We start from the raw sequence: 16,144 nt of genomic DNA, 5'->3' as shown, positions 1-16,144 counted from the left end.
CAGCGGTTGCTAGGATACCGCGGGCCGTTACGCCGGCGTGGGCTGATGACGTAGCCCGTGTTTCCGGTCGCCGGCGCTTCCCTGCGGCCCGAGCCAGGTCAGTGGGGACTCGGGGGCTGGTGGACCCCGGGTTTCGCGCGCGATCGCCGAGGGTAGGCCCCGCACGGGGTGAGCCCCCGCCTCGAACTCTCCTACCTGCGTCGGCGGCCCCACGGGCGTGGGAGCGGGAGCCGCCCCAAGGTGGGCTGGGCCTGGCGGAAGCGGCCTGCTAGTTGCTGCGTGGCTTGAGACGTGAAGGCACCGGATCCCCAACCTTCTGGAAGCCGGGCGGCCCGGGCCCGCTTCCTCGAGAGCGCATCATAGGCCCTCCGGATCTGGGCCCGTGATCGCGGCCTCGCCACTTCAGGGCTGTCGTCTGGACTGTGCGGGACCTGCGACCTCACCTTTCGTTCCTTACAGCATGCTCTGTTGGACCCTGGGCGCGTCGCGTGGAAGAGCCCCCTCACCCGGGACGAACCCTGCGGGAGCCTCCGACCATCCTTGAGGAGGATGACCGAGGCACTATGGGCCATGCGCTGTGTGTCTGCTCGCGCGGAACTGTCACCATTGACAACAAGCGCTACCTCTTCATCCAGAAACTGGGGGAGGGGTGAGTGTTTGGAAATCACTTAGCCGCACCCCAGGTGATTGAAGGACACATGACAGGGGTGGACAGGTTTATCTCCAATCCTCCTGAGATGGAGTCAAGGCCTGAGTCAAGAAAGTAAGTTCTGGAGCCAGGCCTCCAAGATGAGATTCGTCTTGCGTGACCTTGGTAAGCCACGGTTTGATTGTAATGCGTGGTGAGGATACTGATCATGGCTCCGGGATGGAGTTGTGGGCATTTACATGAGATAATGCATACGAAACGCCTAGCACCCGGCCCATAAACACCTGATGCATGTCAGCTCTTATTGATAGGCGTTGAGCATCCGCCAGGCACAGAGCACTGTGCTGTGACAGCAGGACTGTGGCCCCGTATTTGGGGGGTGCAGGGTAGTCATCATGCCATGTCTTGGATGGGTTTCTACTAAATGGGGACTTCAGCCCCAGGGCAGCCTGGACCCAGGCATGGCAGGAGATGACCGTGGCCCTTTACTGACCCCTTTGGCCTGCAGTGGGTTCAGCTATGTGGACCTAGTGGAGGGGTTACACGATGGACACTTCTACGCCCTGAAGCGGATTCTGTGTCACGAGCAGCAGGACTGCGAGGATGCCCAGCGAGAGGCGGACATGCATCGCCTCTTCCACCACCCCAATGTCCTTCGCCTGGTGGCTTTCTGTATGAGGGAGCGGGGCTCCAAACAGGAGGCCTGGCTACTGCTCCCCTTCTTCAAGGTCAGAAGGGCGCCCGGGTGTGGAGGGGGTTGCCAGGGAGCCTCATCCTAAGGGCCGTGTCAGCAGGTGGGCACGTTGGGATGCAGGGACCAGATTTGGGGGCCTTAGAGGAACCCAAATGGGGACACCACATGGGGTGGCCGCCATGAGTCAGCGCCGACTTGGCAGCAGGTAGCTTATTTCTGGTTCTAAGTGGGATGGTGGCATTGGAGGCCGCCCTGGTGCCACTGCGTTTCAAGTGCGCCACTGCTCAGGGAAATTGGCAAGCCGTCAGTCAGCTGGTATGTGGGAGAAAGCTCTGGCCATCTGCTTTTGTGAAGGTGACCAGCCTTGGTGGCTCGGGTGAGAGGCTGCTAGGCTTTGACGGAGGGAGCAGGCGCCTCGGGCAATGTGTTGCAGAGAGGGACGCTGTGGAGCGAGATCGAAAGGCTAAAGGACAAAGGGAGCTACTTGACTGAGGAGCAAATCCTGCCGCTGCTGCTGGGCATCTGCAGAGGCCTGGAGGCGATTCATGCCAAGGGTTATGCACACAGGTCAGTAAAGGATCTGGTACTTGCTGGACAGGGGAGCATCGCCCACCGATGAGGGAGGTCACTTGCTGCCCTTCTAAGCTGCAGCCCCCAGGATTTCCTCGGATGGTGGCCAGGGGGTGTTCATAGTTCCCTTCCACTCCCCCCAGAGACCTGAAGCCCACCAATATCCTGCTTGGAGATGAAGGGCAGCCCATTTTAATGGACTTGGGTTCCATGAATCAGGCAAGCATCCAGGTGAAGGGCTCCCGCCAGGCCTTAGCCCTGCAGGTAAGCCTCCCGGTTTTTATTTGTCCACCTGGGCCGCATCATCGCCCACTTCTGGGGCATGCCCCAGTTTGGGCACATGATTGTGGCCCATGGCCCACTTCTGAGTCCCTGGGCCCCTTTTCCAGGACTGGGCAGCCCAGCGGTGTACCATCTCCTACCGGGCTCCAGAGCTCTTCTCCGTGCAGAGCCACTGTCTTATTGATGAGCGGACTGACGTCTGGGTGAGTTGCCCAGGGGCAGGAGGGAGCCTTGCTGCTCTGCCCAGAGTGTCCCGCAGAAGGCGGGTCCTGAATTTCTACTGCATGTCCCCCTCTCCACCCCCACCCCGCCCCGGACCATGGTATGTCCCCATCGGCCTGAGTTTCCTTCCTCGTACTGCCCTTGGTTGCTCAAGAAGTGGAATATAATCCTGCCCTGGAGTAGGGTGGGCTCGGCTCCCTGTTAGGGTGGAAGACAGTGGCTAAGTCAGGGGAACAGAGGCCTCCTGTCACCAGCAGTTCCCCCGGCCTTTGGGGTGCCCTGGCCTGGGACTGGCCTCACTTTAGCTTATGTAACCACTTTCAACATAGCAGTAAAGGCAGTTTTGGGGGGGAGGGTGGGGTCCCATTTGAAGACTATCGTAACCCAGTTGCGGTCAGTCCCTAGGCTGTGTGCTGTATGCCATGATGTTTGGGGAAGGCCCTTATGACATGGTGTTCCAGAAAGGGGACAGTGTGGCCCTGGCTGTGCAGAATCAACTCAGCATCCCACCAAGCTCCAGGTGAGCAGGAGAGGGGCCTCGGAGCATTTTGGTGCCTCCCAGTGGTGGTACAGCTCGTCCTCCAGTCAGCTCGATCCTCACCCCCCAACCCCCCACAGGCATTCTGCAGCGCTGCGCCAGCTGCTGGCTTGCATGATGACTGTGGATCCGCAGCAGCGTCCTCGTGTTCCTGCCCTCCTCAGCCAGGTGGAGGCACTGCAGCCCGTGCCTCCTGGGCAGCACAGCACCCAGATCTGAAGCGAGAAAGGAGACCCTTGTGGCTTGGACAGAGGCTCCTACGCCTCTTCAGAACCTCCATCCAGTGTGCTCAGGACTGCTCTAACTGGGGACAGGAAGGAGGGGGAGTCATCTCCGTCCCGCACCTATACTCTGGCCTCCGAGGGCAAACCACCGGGCAAGGCGCCAGACTGAGATGGGCCGGGACACAGGGCCGGGCCGGGTGGGGAGAAGGGACGCTTATGAAAAATGGTAGGTGACTCTGAGCAGGACTGCTGAGTGCACATCACGGTGGGCCTCCAGCCTGGGAGCAGAGTGCATTTGTCCACAGAATAAAGCGAAAGCCGGCTGGCATGGGTCTCCATTTCTTTGGCACTGCAGCGAGAGAAAAGGGGCCAGGAACCCAAAGTGTGGTGGTGGTGGTCATTCCCAGGGGAACTGCGTTGGAAGCGCCGGGTCATCAGGAAAGACTTCACTCTGCAAGGAGGCAGCTGGCCTGCCCTTTGAATTAGCTGGAGAGAGGTGGGGGGGGTCACCTCCAAGGCCTCCCCCAGAGCTTATCTTAGCGAAAAATCTAAAGCTTTTCCACTTTTGAGCTGGCTTCTTTCTGGCCAGGAATTGGACCAGTGCCCCCTAACAGCACTCAAGTAGTTCTTTCCTGCTCTGGGGGGGCGGGGAAGGGGGGGAGGCAGGGATGGGGATGGGTAACTTGGTCAAAGCAGCCCAGCCGGTTTGCTAAGCAAAGGCTTCTGGGTGGATACTCCAGAGGAAGCTTTGGGACAGGTCTCCCAGCCTCAGCCTGGGGGCAAGGGGAGTGGAAGTGACAGCCATCTTGTGGCAGTCTCCCTGGTGGCTCTCTGCTCACACATGGTTAATGATTAATGAGGCCAGGGTGGCGGGGCAGTACCCAGCTGCCACTTCCTGCCTGCTCTGCTGAGTAAACAGGGGCCCTTGCCTGAGCTGAGCTGGAAACCTGTTCTCCAGGGAAGGGCACTGCGTCCCTGAATCACTAGGCAGGGGAGGGCTGGCCTCTCCACACTCCCACCCCAGCCATGTCACCCCTACTTGCTGACGACATCATGGGTCCTGGGGTGCCTATTAGCAAAGCTGCCATTTTCCCCAGGGTCCTGGCAGGAGGCTCCCATCCCAGCAGCTGTAGAAAGAAGCAGGGAACAGGCGTGGGGATGATCCGACTTTAATGGCACAGCCCAAGCCCCAGCGCAGCAGCAGGACAGACAGCAAGCTATGCAAAGCAATTGGGAAGCGCAGTGGCACAAACAGCTCCAGGAGATCGGCCTCCCCCTCCCCCAAGCGGGTGACTAGGCTCCATGCCCAGGAAGCCTGGGCCAAGCCTGGCTTGTAGCACCGGTGACTACAGATGCAGCCGGAACCAGGATAGCAGCCCAACTCTCAAATCCGGAAACCACCGGCCTTAAATGCCTACTCGGGAAGTGAAGAGTCATCCTGTAAACGTGTGTGGCTGGACAGAGGTCCACGACTCGCTCCTTACTTCCTCCCGACCCCCCAAGGGCCCTAGGCCTTTCCACAAGGTCCCATAGGGTCTTGCTTCCTGGGCCTGGCAAGGGCCCCTTCAGGTCTCTCCTTCAGCCACCGAGGGAAAGTCTCGCGAGCAGCAGATGGCAGAGGTGGGCAGTTAGCAGCAGCACAGAGGGAAGGCAGCAGAAGCGTAAGCACTCACAGAGCTGACAAGAAACCGTGCAAGGAGACTGTTTATTTCGAAAGGATTTTGCAACGAACAGAGAAATGAGCTCCGGGAGCTGGTTTCTACTCTTCCCCCTCATCCTCGTCCTCGTAGGAGTCGATGCCCACCTCCTCGTAATCTTTCTCCAGGGCAGCCATATCCTCTCGGGCCTCAGAGAACTCGCCCTCTTCCATGCCCTCGCCCACATACCAGTGCACGAACGCCCGCTTGGCGTACATCAGGTCAAACTTGTGGTCCAGCCGCGCCCAGGCCTCGGCGATGGCGGTCGTGTTGCTCAGCATGCACACGGCACGCTGCACCTTCGCCAGGTCACCCCCAGGCACCACAGTGGGTGGCTGGTAGTTGATGCCAACCTTGAAGCCCGTCGGGCACCAGTCCACAAATTGGATACTGCGCTTGGTCTTGATGGCGGCGATGGCGGCGTTGACATCCTTGGGCACCACGTCTCCACGGTACAGCAGGCAGCAGGCCATGTACTTGCCATGGCGGGGGTCGCACTTCACCATCTGGTTGGCGGGCTCAAAGCAGGCGTTGGTGATCTCGGCCACGGACAGCTGCTCGTGGTAGGCCTTCTCAGCAGAGATGACGGGCGCATAGGTGGCCAGGGGGAAGTGGATGCGAGGGTAGGGCACCAGGTTGGTCTGGAACTCGGTCAGGTCCACGTTGAGGGCGCCATCGAAGCGCAGGGAAGCCGTGATGGAGGACACGATTTGGCTGATGAGGCGGTTGAGGTTGGTGTAGGTCGGGCGCTCGATGTCCAGGTTGCGGCGGCAGATGTCATAGATGGCCTCGTTGTCCACCATGAAGGCGCAGTCGGAGTGCTCCAGGGTGGTGTGGGTGGTCAGGATGGAGTTGTAGGGCTCGACCACGGCCGTGGAGACCTGGGGGGCTGGATAGATGGAGAACTCCAGCTTGGACTTCTTGCCGTAGTCCACCGAGAGCCGCTCCATCAGCAGGGAGGTGAAGCCCGAGCCGGTGCCCCCGCCAAAGCTGTGGAAGACTAGGAAGCCCTGGAGTCCTGTGCACTGGTCAGACTGAAAGACATGAGGGACAGTGACGTTGGGACAGGAACGGGGTCTTGGGCACTCTCCCTCTCGGCGCTCCATAATAGCTGTAGCCCGATCCTTCCAGGGCTGCAGCGTCATGCTGGGCACGATTTAAGAGCTAAGCCCGGAAGTGGATCTGAAAACAACAGTCCAGCCCCTTCAGGGCCTGCGACTCTCCCTCCCCTCCAGACCCTCACCAGCTTGCGGATCCGGTCCAGCACCGGGTCGATGATCTCCTTGCCGATGGTGTAGTGACCTCGGGCATAGTTGTTAGCAGCATCCTCCTTGCCGGTGATGAGCTGCTCTGGATGGAAGAGCTGGCGGTATGGGCCATTTCGGATCTCATCTGGAAAGGCAACAACCACTGAGTTAGAGCACAAACTGCTAGCCAGCGCCCGGCGGAGATCCTCCCCCATCAGCCTGGTAGCTGAGGTCAAATGCAGGGAAGCGCTCATCCTTCTGCCAGCCGTGAGATAACAGAGGAAGAGGAACCCAGCCCGCTGCCAAAGCCAGCCCCTGAGAGCGGCTGGTCTTCTTTTATTTTTAAACTTTTTTCTGTGAGTGGGGCAAAGGTTTAGCCAGCAGCTCTAGCTTTGAGGACAGTTCCCCCAGTGACGCCTCACGTGTCCCTTTCCTTGTGCTTTCTGTTTCCAGCCCCCCTTTCCTAGCTCTTCGGAACTCGGCCCTTGTACAAATTAAATGCCGCCCGTCAAATCAAATGGCTGGTGACTAGCTTTCTAGTGAAACTGTTGCCCACCCCTGCTCCTCCGTCTACTGTTTGGCTGAAAACCCTTTGCCAGTCGGCGACTACGAAGTCTGTTTTTGTTTTTTAAGAGCTTGACGTGAGCACCGCCCTCTCTCTCCTGCTCTGTGGGATCTCCTGCTGTGATCTCACTCAGAGCAGTTGGCCATGGCAGCCAGGCCTAGTTTGCCTTTGTCAGCCTCAAAGAGGGCTAGGGACATCAGATCCCAGCACCCTCTTGCCAGGGAAGAGGCCAGAGTCAGGCTCCCAGTCCCCTAGACTCCTGCCCCTCTTCTCACCGATCACTGTAGGCTCCAGGTCCACAAACACGGCCCGGGGCACGTGCTTCCCAGCTCCCGTTTCACAGAAGAAGGTGGTGAAGGAATCGTCTCCCCCACCAATGGTCTTGTCGCTGGGCATCTGCCCATCAGGCTGAATCCCGTGTTCCAGGCAGTAGAGCTCCCAGCAGGCATTGCCCATCTGGACACCTGCCTGCCCCACGTGGACTGAGATGCATTCACGCTGAGAGAATAGAGAGAGGGGACACAGCATGAACCCCATACCCATGTGTCGTCCCCTCATGAGCCCCTACCTCTTACTCTATCACCTACGAGCTAATAGTGTGACTCATCTCAGAAACAACAGTGGGGGTGTATGGCTGGGCAGTGGTCATATGGGCTGGCAGTACCTCAGTACTCCCCCACCAGAGGTACCCAGGACAGGCCAATCCCTCAACCTTCTTAGTGGGGAATTTGTCTACAGAGAACTGTGGCTCTCCATGGCCGGGCCACATCCACAAGACACCCAGTGAGGACATACATTGCAGTCACCAGGACAGAAGAATTTTCAGCCTGACCTCTCCTGCTGCTCACAAAGCGAGCTTCACAGTAGTCTGCCGCTGCCACAGCGCGGAAGGCTGTCAGGGGCTTAGTTTACAGCGGGAGGTTCTCGCCCAAGTCTTTCCTTTGAGAACGAACCACTAATACTTCGCACAGGCCCCCTCCGCTCTTCTTTCCTATGGGCTGCAGGTGCCTCGGCTTGCACCAATTGGCCATACTGGATAGCCCCTTTCCCCACCTTTAAATCCATCTGGCTCCTCTCCCCACTGCCACCCCCGCAAGACAGGCGTCTACCCCACCTGCAGACACCTCAGTAGCTAGGAGCAAATGACCAATTTCGAGCCACATCGAAGGGGCACCGAGGGCAGGTCGGGCACTAGGGACTGTGGACACTGGGACCCTCGCTGCCTTAGGCTCCGTCCCTACCAATCCGGTTAACCCCTGAAGCGCCAAAGTGATACGTGGATGGCGCTGGGGCCCCGCGCAATTTCCTTTCGCAACCCCGAAATGGCGGGGCGACGGTTACCAAATGCCCAGAAGGGAAGCGGAACCTGCGGTAGGGCCGCGTTGGTAACCCGCCTGGCCCTGTATGGGTGAGCTCCGCCTTGCTCACCTGACCAGCATCTGCCGTCCTCTACATTCTTTGCAGTTACTTCCCAGCCCAAGGCGGGGGTTGAATTTCGGCCCCCGCTCCTGGGCTATAAATACCACCCAAGGCCCCCTCCCCCACCGGGCCCCGGCCCGCGCTCCGCGCCAGCTGTCTGTGCCAGTCTGCGCACCGGGCTCCCGACGGAGAGGCCGGCTCTCCGCCCGGTGCCAAAGCCCATTCCCGCCACCCTCTAGGTTCGGAAGCGGGGTGCTGAGTCACTGGGCGGGGTGGGGGGGCCGCGGGCGGTAAGGTGCGTAGGAGAGGTGCACGCGCAGTCAGAGAAGCGGTGCGGGACCCAGTAACCTGACCCCCTGCCACCTCCTCGGGCCAAGCACGTGCTCAGTTCCCGGGTGGGAGGAGAGGGGAGCTGGGTAGCCAAATGGGTCTCCCCCAGAGCTCGCGCGGGCCGCGTGACTCCCGCGGAGGATTAGGGCACCAGTGGTTGGTTGGTGGAGCTGGGACAGACGGCCAGGAGGCTCCCTCTCTGCTAGGGAAGGCTGCCACCGCGCCCCGAACCCCGACTCCAAGCCTCCGAGAGTGGACCCCACCGTTAGGGCAAAGTCACCAGGGGGAGTACGGGGGGTGGGGGGTGGGGGGCAAGAAGAGGCCCAAACCCTCGCACTTCTTCAGGACCCGGAACGTCCACTGTAAGGGTCCCCAGCAGGAGAGGGAAAGTCGGGGCCGGGTGCGCTGCGGGCCAGGCCGCACTCACCATGGTGAGTCCGGGCGGTGCTTCTCACGTGGAGTCGGGGTGACGGGTCTCGGTGAGAACTGCGCTAGCTGCAGTGCCGCACCGCTCTTATACGCGGAGGCGGGGCCCGCGCGCTCGGCCCGCCCACCGGGGGGCTGGGTGGCCCGGAGCCACGCCCCGACCGATGGTGGGCCGCCACGAGGGGTGGCGCTCCGGCAGGATCCCTCTCCCCGCCACGCCGAGCCCCCTCACCTGCCGGACTTGGCCTGGGAATAGGCACTGGGGCTTCAACCCTGCGCTGCCCGCGGCTGGGAGCTGGCGCTCCAGGCTCCGGAGTCCCACCACAGGCACGCAGGGCGCCGTACCTGGGCGCCCCTCGCCTGCGTCCTCGTTATGGGGACGCCGGTCGTCCAGGTGTGCAGACTTAGGCCGGATGGCATTGAGGCGGTCCTGCCGAGGTGGCTTCGGCCAGCCGTCGCCTGGACCCTCCCCCGCGCACCTCCCGAGCGGCTCCGGCAGGCCGGGCCCCAGCTCGCCTTGGGTCCTGGGAGCCCTCTTCCAGCGGCACGCCGCCTGCGGGTCCCCAGGCGGGACACCTGGCCTTCGCCGGCGGCCGTGAGCGACCAACGACCCGGAGCTGCACAACCTGAGCCCCATGGTGCTGCCGACCTTAGCCTATCCCGTAGAGCCGAGCCGCCGCCTGTCTGCGAGGGCTGACCCCTGGAATCTGAGGGACCAGCCGGCTGGCCGCCCAGCCAAGGGTCGTCCGTCATCAGCGCGTCACTATTAGTGAGCCGGGGTCAAGGCTACCTGCTCACTTCCCGGCCGTCGTGGTGGCCCTGGTGGGCGCCCTCCTGATCTTCCTTCATATCCCGACTGCCCTGTGTGGTGGTGACCTTGGGCCCGCGAAGCTTTCCCGGGTCTTTGGCATCTTCAGCAATAAGTAGGAGACACCTGGAAGCATCAGCATTGTTGTGCGTGGTCGCCTGGACGGGTGGCTCTGAAGAGAGAAAAAAAAAACCCCAAAGATTCTGTTGCCGCGGCTGACGTTGACTCTCGCCCTCTTCTCTCTGAGAATCAATTAATTCTATGGAAGTGGGTTTGGCCTGCTTTGGTCTGGGCCCAGCGTGGTGGGCAGGTTCTGGGCCCTGGGTCTTAATGATCTTGGCGCTGGTCTTTCCACATTCCATTTCGGATTCTTGCGAAGGCAAGGCCTGTTATAAAGGAGTCCTGCTTTCCCTCCCTTGCTTTACGAGTCTCTGGCTGCCCCACTCCACTGAGGAAATTAAGCAGCGGCCTGCCCTCCCTCCCTCACTTCCTTAAGAACTTCCCCTCCAGGATCAGTTTTCACCTGCCTCTCTCTCCTCCACACACCATCAAAGGTCTCCTGGGCCAGGGCCCTCTGACAGTACCACTCAGTAAGATACAATAACCTACGATGGCGACAGAGTAGCTGGGAAGAGGTACAGTGAAACAGTAGCGCATCCATGTAGCTATTTGTGTATAGGTCCATTTCACTAGCTAGCAAATGTTTGGAAGGTAAGGACCGCTGCCTGCTTTATCGAGGATGTGTTTAGCACATGGCAGGTCTTTGCTAAGTGTTTATTAAAGGTCTGGTTTCACTGCGGAGCTGCTGGGTGCTGTGGTGTGACGTCCATTCCGATCCGCAGCAACCTCTGGGACAGAGAAGAACTGTCTCATGGGGTTCTCTTGGCTGTGACTCTTACGGGGTTGATCTCCAGGCCTTTCTTCCACAGAGCTTCTGGGTGGGTTTAAATTGCCAAGAGCCCTGGTGACCTAGTGAGCTACGCATCGGGCTGCTAACCACTGCTAACCACGACCAGCCACTCCGCAGAAGAAAGATGAGGCCTTCTACCCCTGGGTGGAGTTGCAGCTCTACTCTGTTCTATAGGGTCTCTCTGAGTCAGAACGCACTGCATGGCAGTTTGGGTCTCTATCTTGCAGTTAGTGACAGAGTGCTAACCGTTGCAATGCCAAGGATGGGACTAACATTAGGGTAAAACCCCCAAACCAAACCCATTGCCCTTGAGGTGATTCCAACTGATAGTGACACTTCGGATAGATTAGAACTGCCCCATTGCTTCCTTTCCAAGGCTTCTAGAAGACCACCGACCTCAGGGGGAACCAGTGCTTCACTAGCACTCTGGAACGTTAGGCCAACCCTCTAAAAGGTTAGACAGTGCAAGCTGGTGACTAGGAGGGCACATTTCCCCTTAAAAAATGCTCTGTTTGGACATCAAAGAACTAAAAATCATATCAGTGGGTGCCCACCTCCCTGATACGATCAATGAAGGCAAACGTGTGCATAAGCAAATGTGGTGAAGAAAGCTGATGGTGCCCGGCTATCAAAAGATATAGCTTCTGGGGTCTTAAAGGCTTGAAGATAAACAAGTAGCCATCTAGTTTAGGAACAACAAAGCCCACATGGAAGAAACACACCAGCCTGTGTGACCACGAGCTGTCAAAGGGATCAGGTAAAATGTGGGTGAGTGCAGAGTGGAGACTCAAAGCCCATTGGTAGCCAACCAACCACACACCCCTTATTGAAGGGTTGTGAGGAGGAGATGAGCCAGTCAGGGTGCAAGGTAGCAACAATGAAACATATAACTTTCCTCTAGTTCTTAAATGCCCCCCCCCCACTATCATGATCCCAATTCTACCTTACAAATCTGGCTAGACCAGAGGATTTACATAGGTACAGATAGCAATTGGAAACACAGGGAGTCCAGGACAGATGACTCCTTCAGGACCAGTGGTGAGAGTGGCGATGCCTGGATGGTGGAGAGAATGAGGGGTAGAAAGGGGGAACTGATTACAAGAATTTAGGTATATCTTCCTCCATGGGGATGGACAGCAGAGAAGAAGGCAGGGGGAGATGCTGGACAGTGTAACATGACAAAATACTAATTTATGAATGATGAAGGGTTCATGAGGTAGGGGGGAGTGGGGAAGGAGGGGGAAAATGAGCAGCAGATATTAAGGGCTCAAGTAGAAGGCAAATGTTTGAGAATGATGATGGCAATAAATGTACATATGTTCTTGACATAATGGATGTATGTATGGATTGTAATAAGAATTGTACGAGCCCCCAATAAAATGATTTTTTTAAAAAGAAAATGATGGCAACATATGTACAAATGTGTGCTTGATACAATGGATATATGTATGTATTGTGATAAGAGCTTATGAACCCCAATAAAACGATATTTAAAAGAAAAAAACAAAACAAATGTTCTATTTGGCCCCGTATTAGAATATTACAAAACCAGGAAGCATCATGGTGGTGGGCACTGCCAGACTGTGTGTGAAGATTCCTGGGTAGGGCTTGGGGACTTAGGCTACTGTGGCCTCCACAACGAATGCTGATCATCACAGCGATGCAGTCAGGGCCCAGCTAGCTATTGTGATGGGAACACACAGGTGGGGTGTTGGGGGGATTGGGGCTCTGCACTCCCTTTCCACCCAGCACTCCCACAAGCACACTCTTCACCAGCAGTTCACCAGCAATTCCCTGGGCTGTTTCTTTCTTTTTTAAAAATCATTTTATCGGAGGCTCGTACACAATCCATCCATCCATCCATTGTGTCAAGCACATTTGTACATTCGTTGCCATCATCGTTTTCAAAACATTTAATTTCTACTTGAGGCCTTGATATCAGCTCCTCATTTTTCCCTCCTTCCCCCAACCCCCTGGGCTGTTTCTGCCCAGGAAAGTGCACCTGTGAGGCAGCACCCAGGCTTCTTTGGGGGGCTAGTCTGCCAAGGTTAAGCATTCAGCGTCTGGTGGTTTGAACCCAGCCGGTGGATCTGCAGGAGAAAGAAGGGGCGCTCTGCTCCCACAGAGACCCAGCCTAGAGAAACCCACGGGGCACTTCTACCCTGTCACATGAGGTCACTGTGAGTCAAAGTTTTACTCATCAGCACCTAAAATGGCCACCAAGGGCATCCCAGGGTAGAGCAAATGATTAACGCACCCAGCTGCCAACTAGAAGTTTGGGAGTTTGAAGCCACCCAGAGGTGCCTGGTCGTTGAGTTGACTGCCTGCAAATCAGCCATGGAAAGCCCTCTGGAGCACAGTTCCAGTCAGACACATGTGTCACCCTGGGTCCAAACTGACTTGATGCAGTTGATGACTAAGTCATTTGATAGGTCCCTCTGCCCAGCACATACAAAAGTCCAGACCCCCACCCCCAAATAAACACACAGCTGTTCAGCATACATCATACTGTCTACACCATTAGTCAAGGCAGGGGGACCTGTCCTCTTCAGGGACCTGTCGGACTGGTCAGGCTGAGAGCCACCTTCCTTCCTGAGAGCAGGAGCCAGCGTTCCAAGCAGGCTTTCCTAAAGGTGACTGTGTCCATTCTTTTCTGCACAGTCATCTAAAAACCCAGATTTCTAGTTTATCTTGAAAAAAGAACTGGAAAACCTGGCCTGACAGGGTCTGGTTCTGCATTCACATGTCACTGGAGGTAGGGAGACTAATTGCTTCCCCCTCCCCCCTCCCGCTCCCACCCCCAAAACGTCGGAATCCTTCTTCCAAGCAACTGGGACTGCGTTACCTCCTTTGGCAAAAGGACCTTTACAAATGTGACAAAGGATTTCGAGCTTCCCCTGGCTTGTTCAGGGGGGTGTAGCACCGTCACAGAAAGAGGCAGGAGGGCCAGACTCTGAGGAGAGGCAAAGACAGAAGCAGAGGTGCTAGTGAAGGGATTGCTGTCTTTAAAGATGGAAGGGGCCACAAGTCAAGGAATGTGAGTGGCCTCTAGAAGCTGAGGAGGCAAGGGAACAGACTGTTCCCCCGGAATCTTGCTGGCACCTTGATTCCGTCCCTGTAAGACTAGTTTGGACTCCCCCTTCCAGAACTGTAAAAAGCATAACTCTTGTGTTGTTTTAAGCTGTTGCATTTGTGGTGATATTACAGCAGTCTGAAGACAGATACAGCAATGAATGGCCTTCTCAGGATCCAATCCTGCTCTGGTTCCCTACAATCCTCATCACTCTCTCGGTCTGCTCATGACAGAAGCAGAGTGAGTGCCTGTCGCCAATGAGCATCACACACCCAGCCCCTATGACACACTTGTGCCACCCTGGGCCCTGCAGCAAGGAAGCTAGAGAAGTGCATAGGGCAAGAAGCAATGCCCAAGGTGTTGAGTCTGTGTACGTGCATGAGGGACAGTGAGTATCTCCTCAGTGCACATGCAGATGCCCCGAATGCGGACCACCAGCTCTGAGTGGGCATGCAGGTAATGGTCTACGTGACTACACAGAACACCATTAGACATGCATGTACCCGAGGAGCCCTGGGGGGGGGGGCGTAATGAATCTGCATTGGGCTGCTATCCACAAGGTCAGCAGTTTGAAACCACCAGCCACTCTGCTGGAAGAAGGCCAAGGTTTTCTTCTCTCATAAAGAGTTAACCGTGTCAGAAATCCGCAGAGCAGTTCTATCCTGTCCTATAGGGCCACTGTGAGTCTGAATCAACTCAATGGCAGTGAGTTTGTTATGATTTGGTTTAGACATGTACTGAATATTAAAAATCAGTGCCAGTTACTTCTTCATTCTTCCCGTTGAATGGCTTCTTAGCATGGACACGTGTCTGGCAGTCTCTTCTTCCCTTTGCCACTCTTGTTGGCATCTTTCGGACCTTTCCCTGGAGTCCCACCTCCACCCCGCACCAGTGTGGTGGTCCTGAAAGGCTGAGAGTGTTTCTTGGAGGCCTCTGCGAGCCTCTCCCAGCACCGCCTGCCCAAGAGATGACACCTCGCATGCCACTGCCTTCGTGCCCTCCCTCCTCAATAGGCTCCAGCCTCAGCTCCAACCAAGGTCTCTAGTCAACTCTACCCCGGCAACTCTGATCTTCTCAATTCCTTAGCTCAGTTTGACATCACTGATCACGCTTCTTCCTTTGAAACACTAAGGCTTCTTCTTGGCTTCCGTCACACCACCCGACACCGACTTTCATCCCACCCTGTTGGTTGCTGCTTCTTGGTAGTCTCTACTGCCTTTCTCTCTAAGGAGTGCTCCCCCTAGCTCAGCCGAGGTTCTCTTGAGACCTGTTGGGAGGGTCTAGCAGGGGAGTGCAGCTACTCATATACCCTTGACCAAAGGACGCTCCTTCTATCGGAGAAGGTGGTCCTCTTCAACAGAGCGTGCAGCTTCGGGAGGGATGCGCATGGAGCAGTGAGGGAGGAAGGGGACTCCCGCCTAGCCAGCCAGATCAGCCGAGTCAACCCTGGCAATCGACGGGGTGACAGATGTCACAGCCAGATCGCCTTCACATCCCCGGGGATCTCTGTATTCCATTTACTGTTCTCTGGAGGAGCAATGGCAGAGGCTTGAGGATGATTCCATAGGATCGTGTTATATTAGCTCGGCTTTCTGATCTGTTCAACTCTCTCCAGGATAAAAACATCATTGTAATGTTCCTTACGGTCGTCCCCAAAGAAACGGAACTAGAATAGATACATTTCAAAACTGGTGAAAGAATACAGTAAGAAGAATTACATGTCACCTATATGATGATGACTTCAATTTGTTCTGACCGCGCCTCTGAACGTCAAATTCAAGTGTCCGTTTACATGCTTGGCATCCCATGAGACATTGCACACTGAACCAGTTCAAAGTAGAACTCTCCATTTCCTACCCTCCCTGTTTCTCTCCGGAATGCTCACTTTCACTAGTGAGATCTTTTGGCTGCAAGGAGTGGAAAGCCTAGCCAACAGCAGCGTAAACAATGAGGACATCTATTCTCCTAAATCTGAGTGTATGGTGGCTCCAGTGATGTCACTATTTACTCCAGTATCTCCAGCTTTCTGCCCTGGCCCCATGGGTGGTGGGGTTCTTTCCTCAGGATGACAAGCTGGCTGCAGCAGTTCCAAGCATCATGTCCTCCTATGTACTGTTTTTCCAGGATGACTAGAGAAACAAATTCATTGACACTCATATATCCGTAAGAGAGAACTTTATATCAAGCAGTAATTATGCATCAATAAAACATCCCAGCTCAGGCCACATCAAGTCCATAAGTTTGATATTAGCCCATAAGTCTGATATTAGTTCATGAATTCCTCTTCAGACTCGGGCGGCACATGCAATGATGCCGAATGCAGGAAGACCACAGGCTGGTGGGTGGAAAGCCCTGTGGATCCTATGCAGTGGATGCATCTCCAGGGCTCTGGCTGCCATCAGCGTAGCTCCATGTGGCTTGTCAACAGGAATGCGAAACAGAGAGAGGTGAAGTTCCCAGAATCCTCATGAGAAGGCTAAGGTCCACAAG

General features: G+C 56.5%; 2 protein-coding genes across 4 annotated transcripts; one reads left to right on the top strand and one right to left on the bottom strand.

The window, feature by feature from the left end:
* Positions 1–47: 47 nt before the first annotated feature.
* STK16 (serine/threonine kinase 16) lies at positions 48–3,507 on the top strand. Of its 3 annotated transcripts, XM_075529797.1 has the most exons (8): positions 48–97; positions 460–649; positions 1,158–1,377; positions 1,777–1,910; positions 2,057–2,177; positions 2,303–2,398; positions 2,816–2,937; positions 3,036–3,507. In XM_075529797.1, the coding sequence occupies exons 2-8, from the start codon at positions 564–566 to the stop codon at positions 3,172–3,174; spliced, it is 918 nt and encodes a 305-aa protein (XP_075385912.1). In that variant the 5' UTR covers positions 48–97; positions 460–563; the 3' UTR covers positions 3,175–3,507. The 3 variants fall into 3 exon arrangements, with proteins under 3 accessions (XP_075385912.1, XP_075385911.1, XP_075385913.1); XM_075529796.1 differs by lacking the exon at positions 48–97 and having other exon boundaries at positions 104–649; XM_075529798.1 differs by lacking the exons at positions 48–97; positions 460–649 and adding an exon at positions 651–763.
* Positions 3,508–4,870: 1,363 nt separating this feature from the next.
* On the bottom strand, positions 4,871–8,943 carry LOC142424269 (tubulin alpha-4A chain). The gene is made up of 4 exons (XM_075529399.1): positions 8,865–8,943; positions 6,964–7,186; positions 6,120–6,268; positions 4,871–5,910 (listed from the first exon to the last, which is right to left on the bottom strand). Exons 1-4 carry the CDS (start codon positions 8,865–8,867, stop codon positions 4,939–4,941), a joined length of 1,347 nt encoding a protein of 448 aa, XP_075385514.1. The 5' UTR covers positions 8,868–8,943; the 3' UTR covers positions 4,871–4,938.
* Positions 8,944–16,144: the final 7,201 nt, after the last annotated feature.

Source organism: Tenrec ecaudatus, chromosome 13, assembly GCF_050624435.1.
Source record: "Tenrec ecaudatus isolate mTenEca1 chromosome 13, mTenEca1.hap1, whole genome shotgun sequence".
NCBI classification, from domain to species: Eukaryota; Metazoa; Chordata; class Mammalia; order Afrosoricida; family Tenrecidae; genus Tenrec; species Tenrec ecaudatus.
This window is presented reverse-complemented; position numbering and strand designations above follow the sequence as displayed.

Coding starts and splice junctions, on each gene's coding strand:
- LOC142424269 (XM_075529399.1), bottom strand. Junction 6,269..6,963: donor CCTGGAGCCTACAGTGATCG/GTGAGAAGAGGG, acceptor TTGCCTTTCCAG/ATGAGATCCGAAATGGCCCA. Junction 5,911..6,119: donor TGGACCGGATCCGCAAGCTG/GTGAGGGTCTGG, acceptor CATGTCTTTCAG/TCTGACCAGTGCACAGGACT.
- STK16 (XM_075529797.1), top strand. CDS start 564: ATGGGCCATGCGCTGTGTGTCTGCTCGCGCGGAACTGTCACCATTGAC. Junction 1,378..1,776: donor TACTGCTCCCCTTCTTCAAG/GTCAGAAGGGCG, acceptor AATGTGTTGCAG/AGAGGGACGCTGTGGAGCGA. Junction 2,178..2,302: donor GCCAGGCCTTAGCCCTGCAG/GTAAGCCTCCCG, acceptor CCCCTTTTCCAG/GACTGGGCAGCCCAGCGGTG.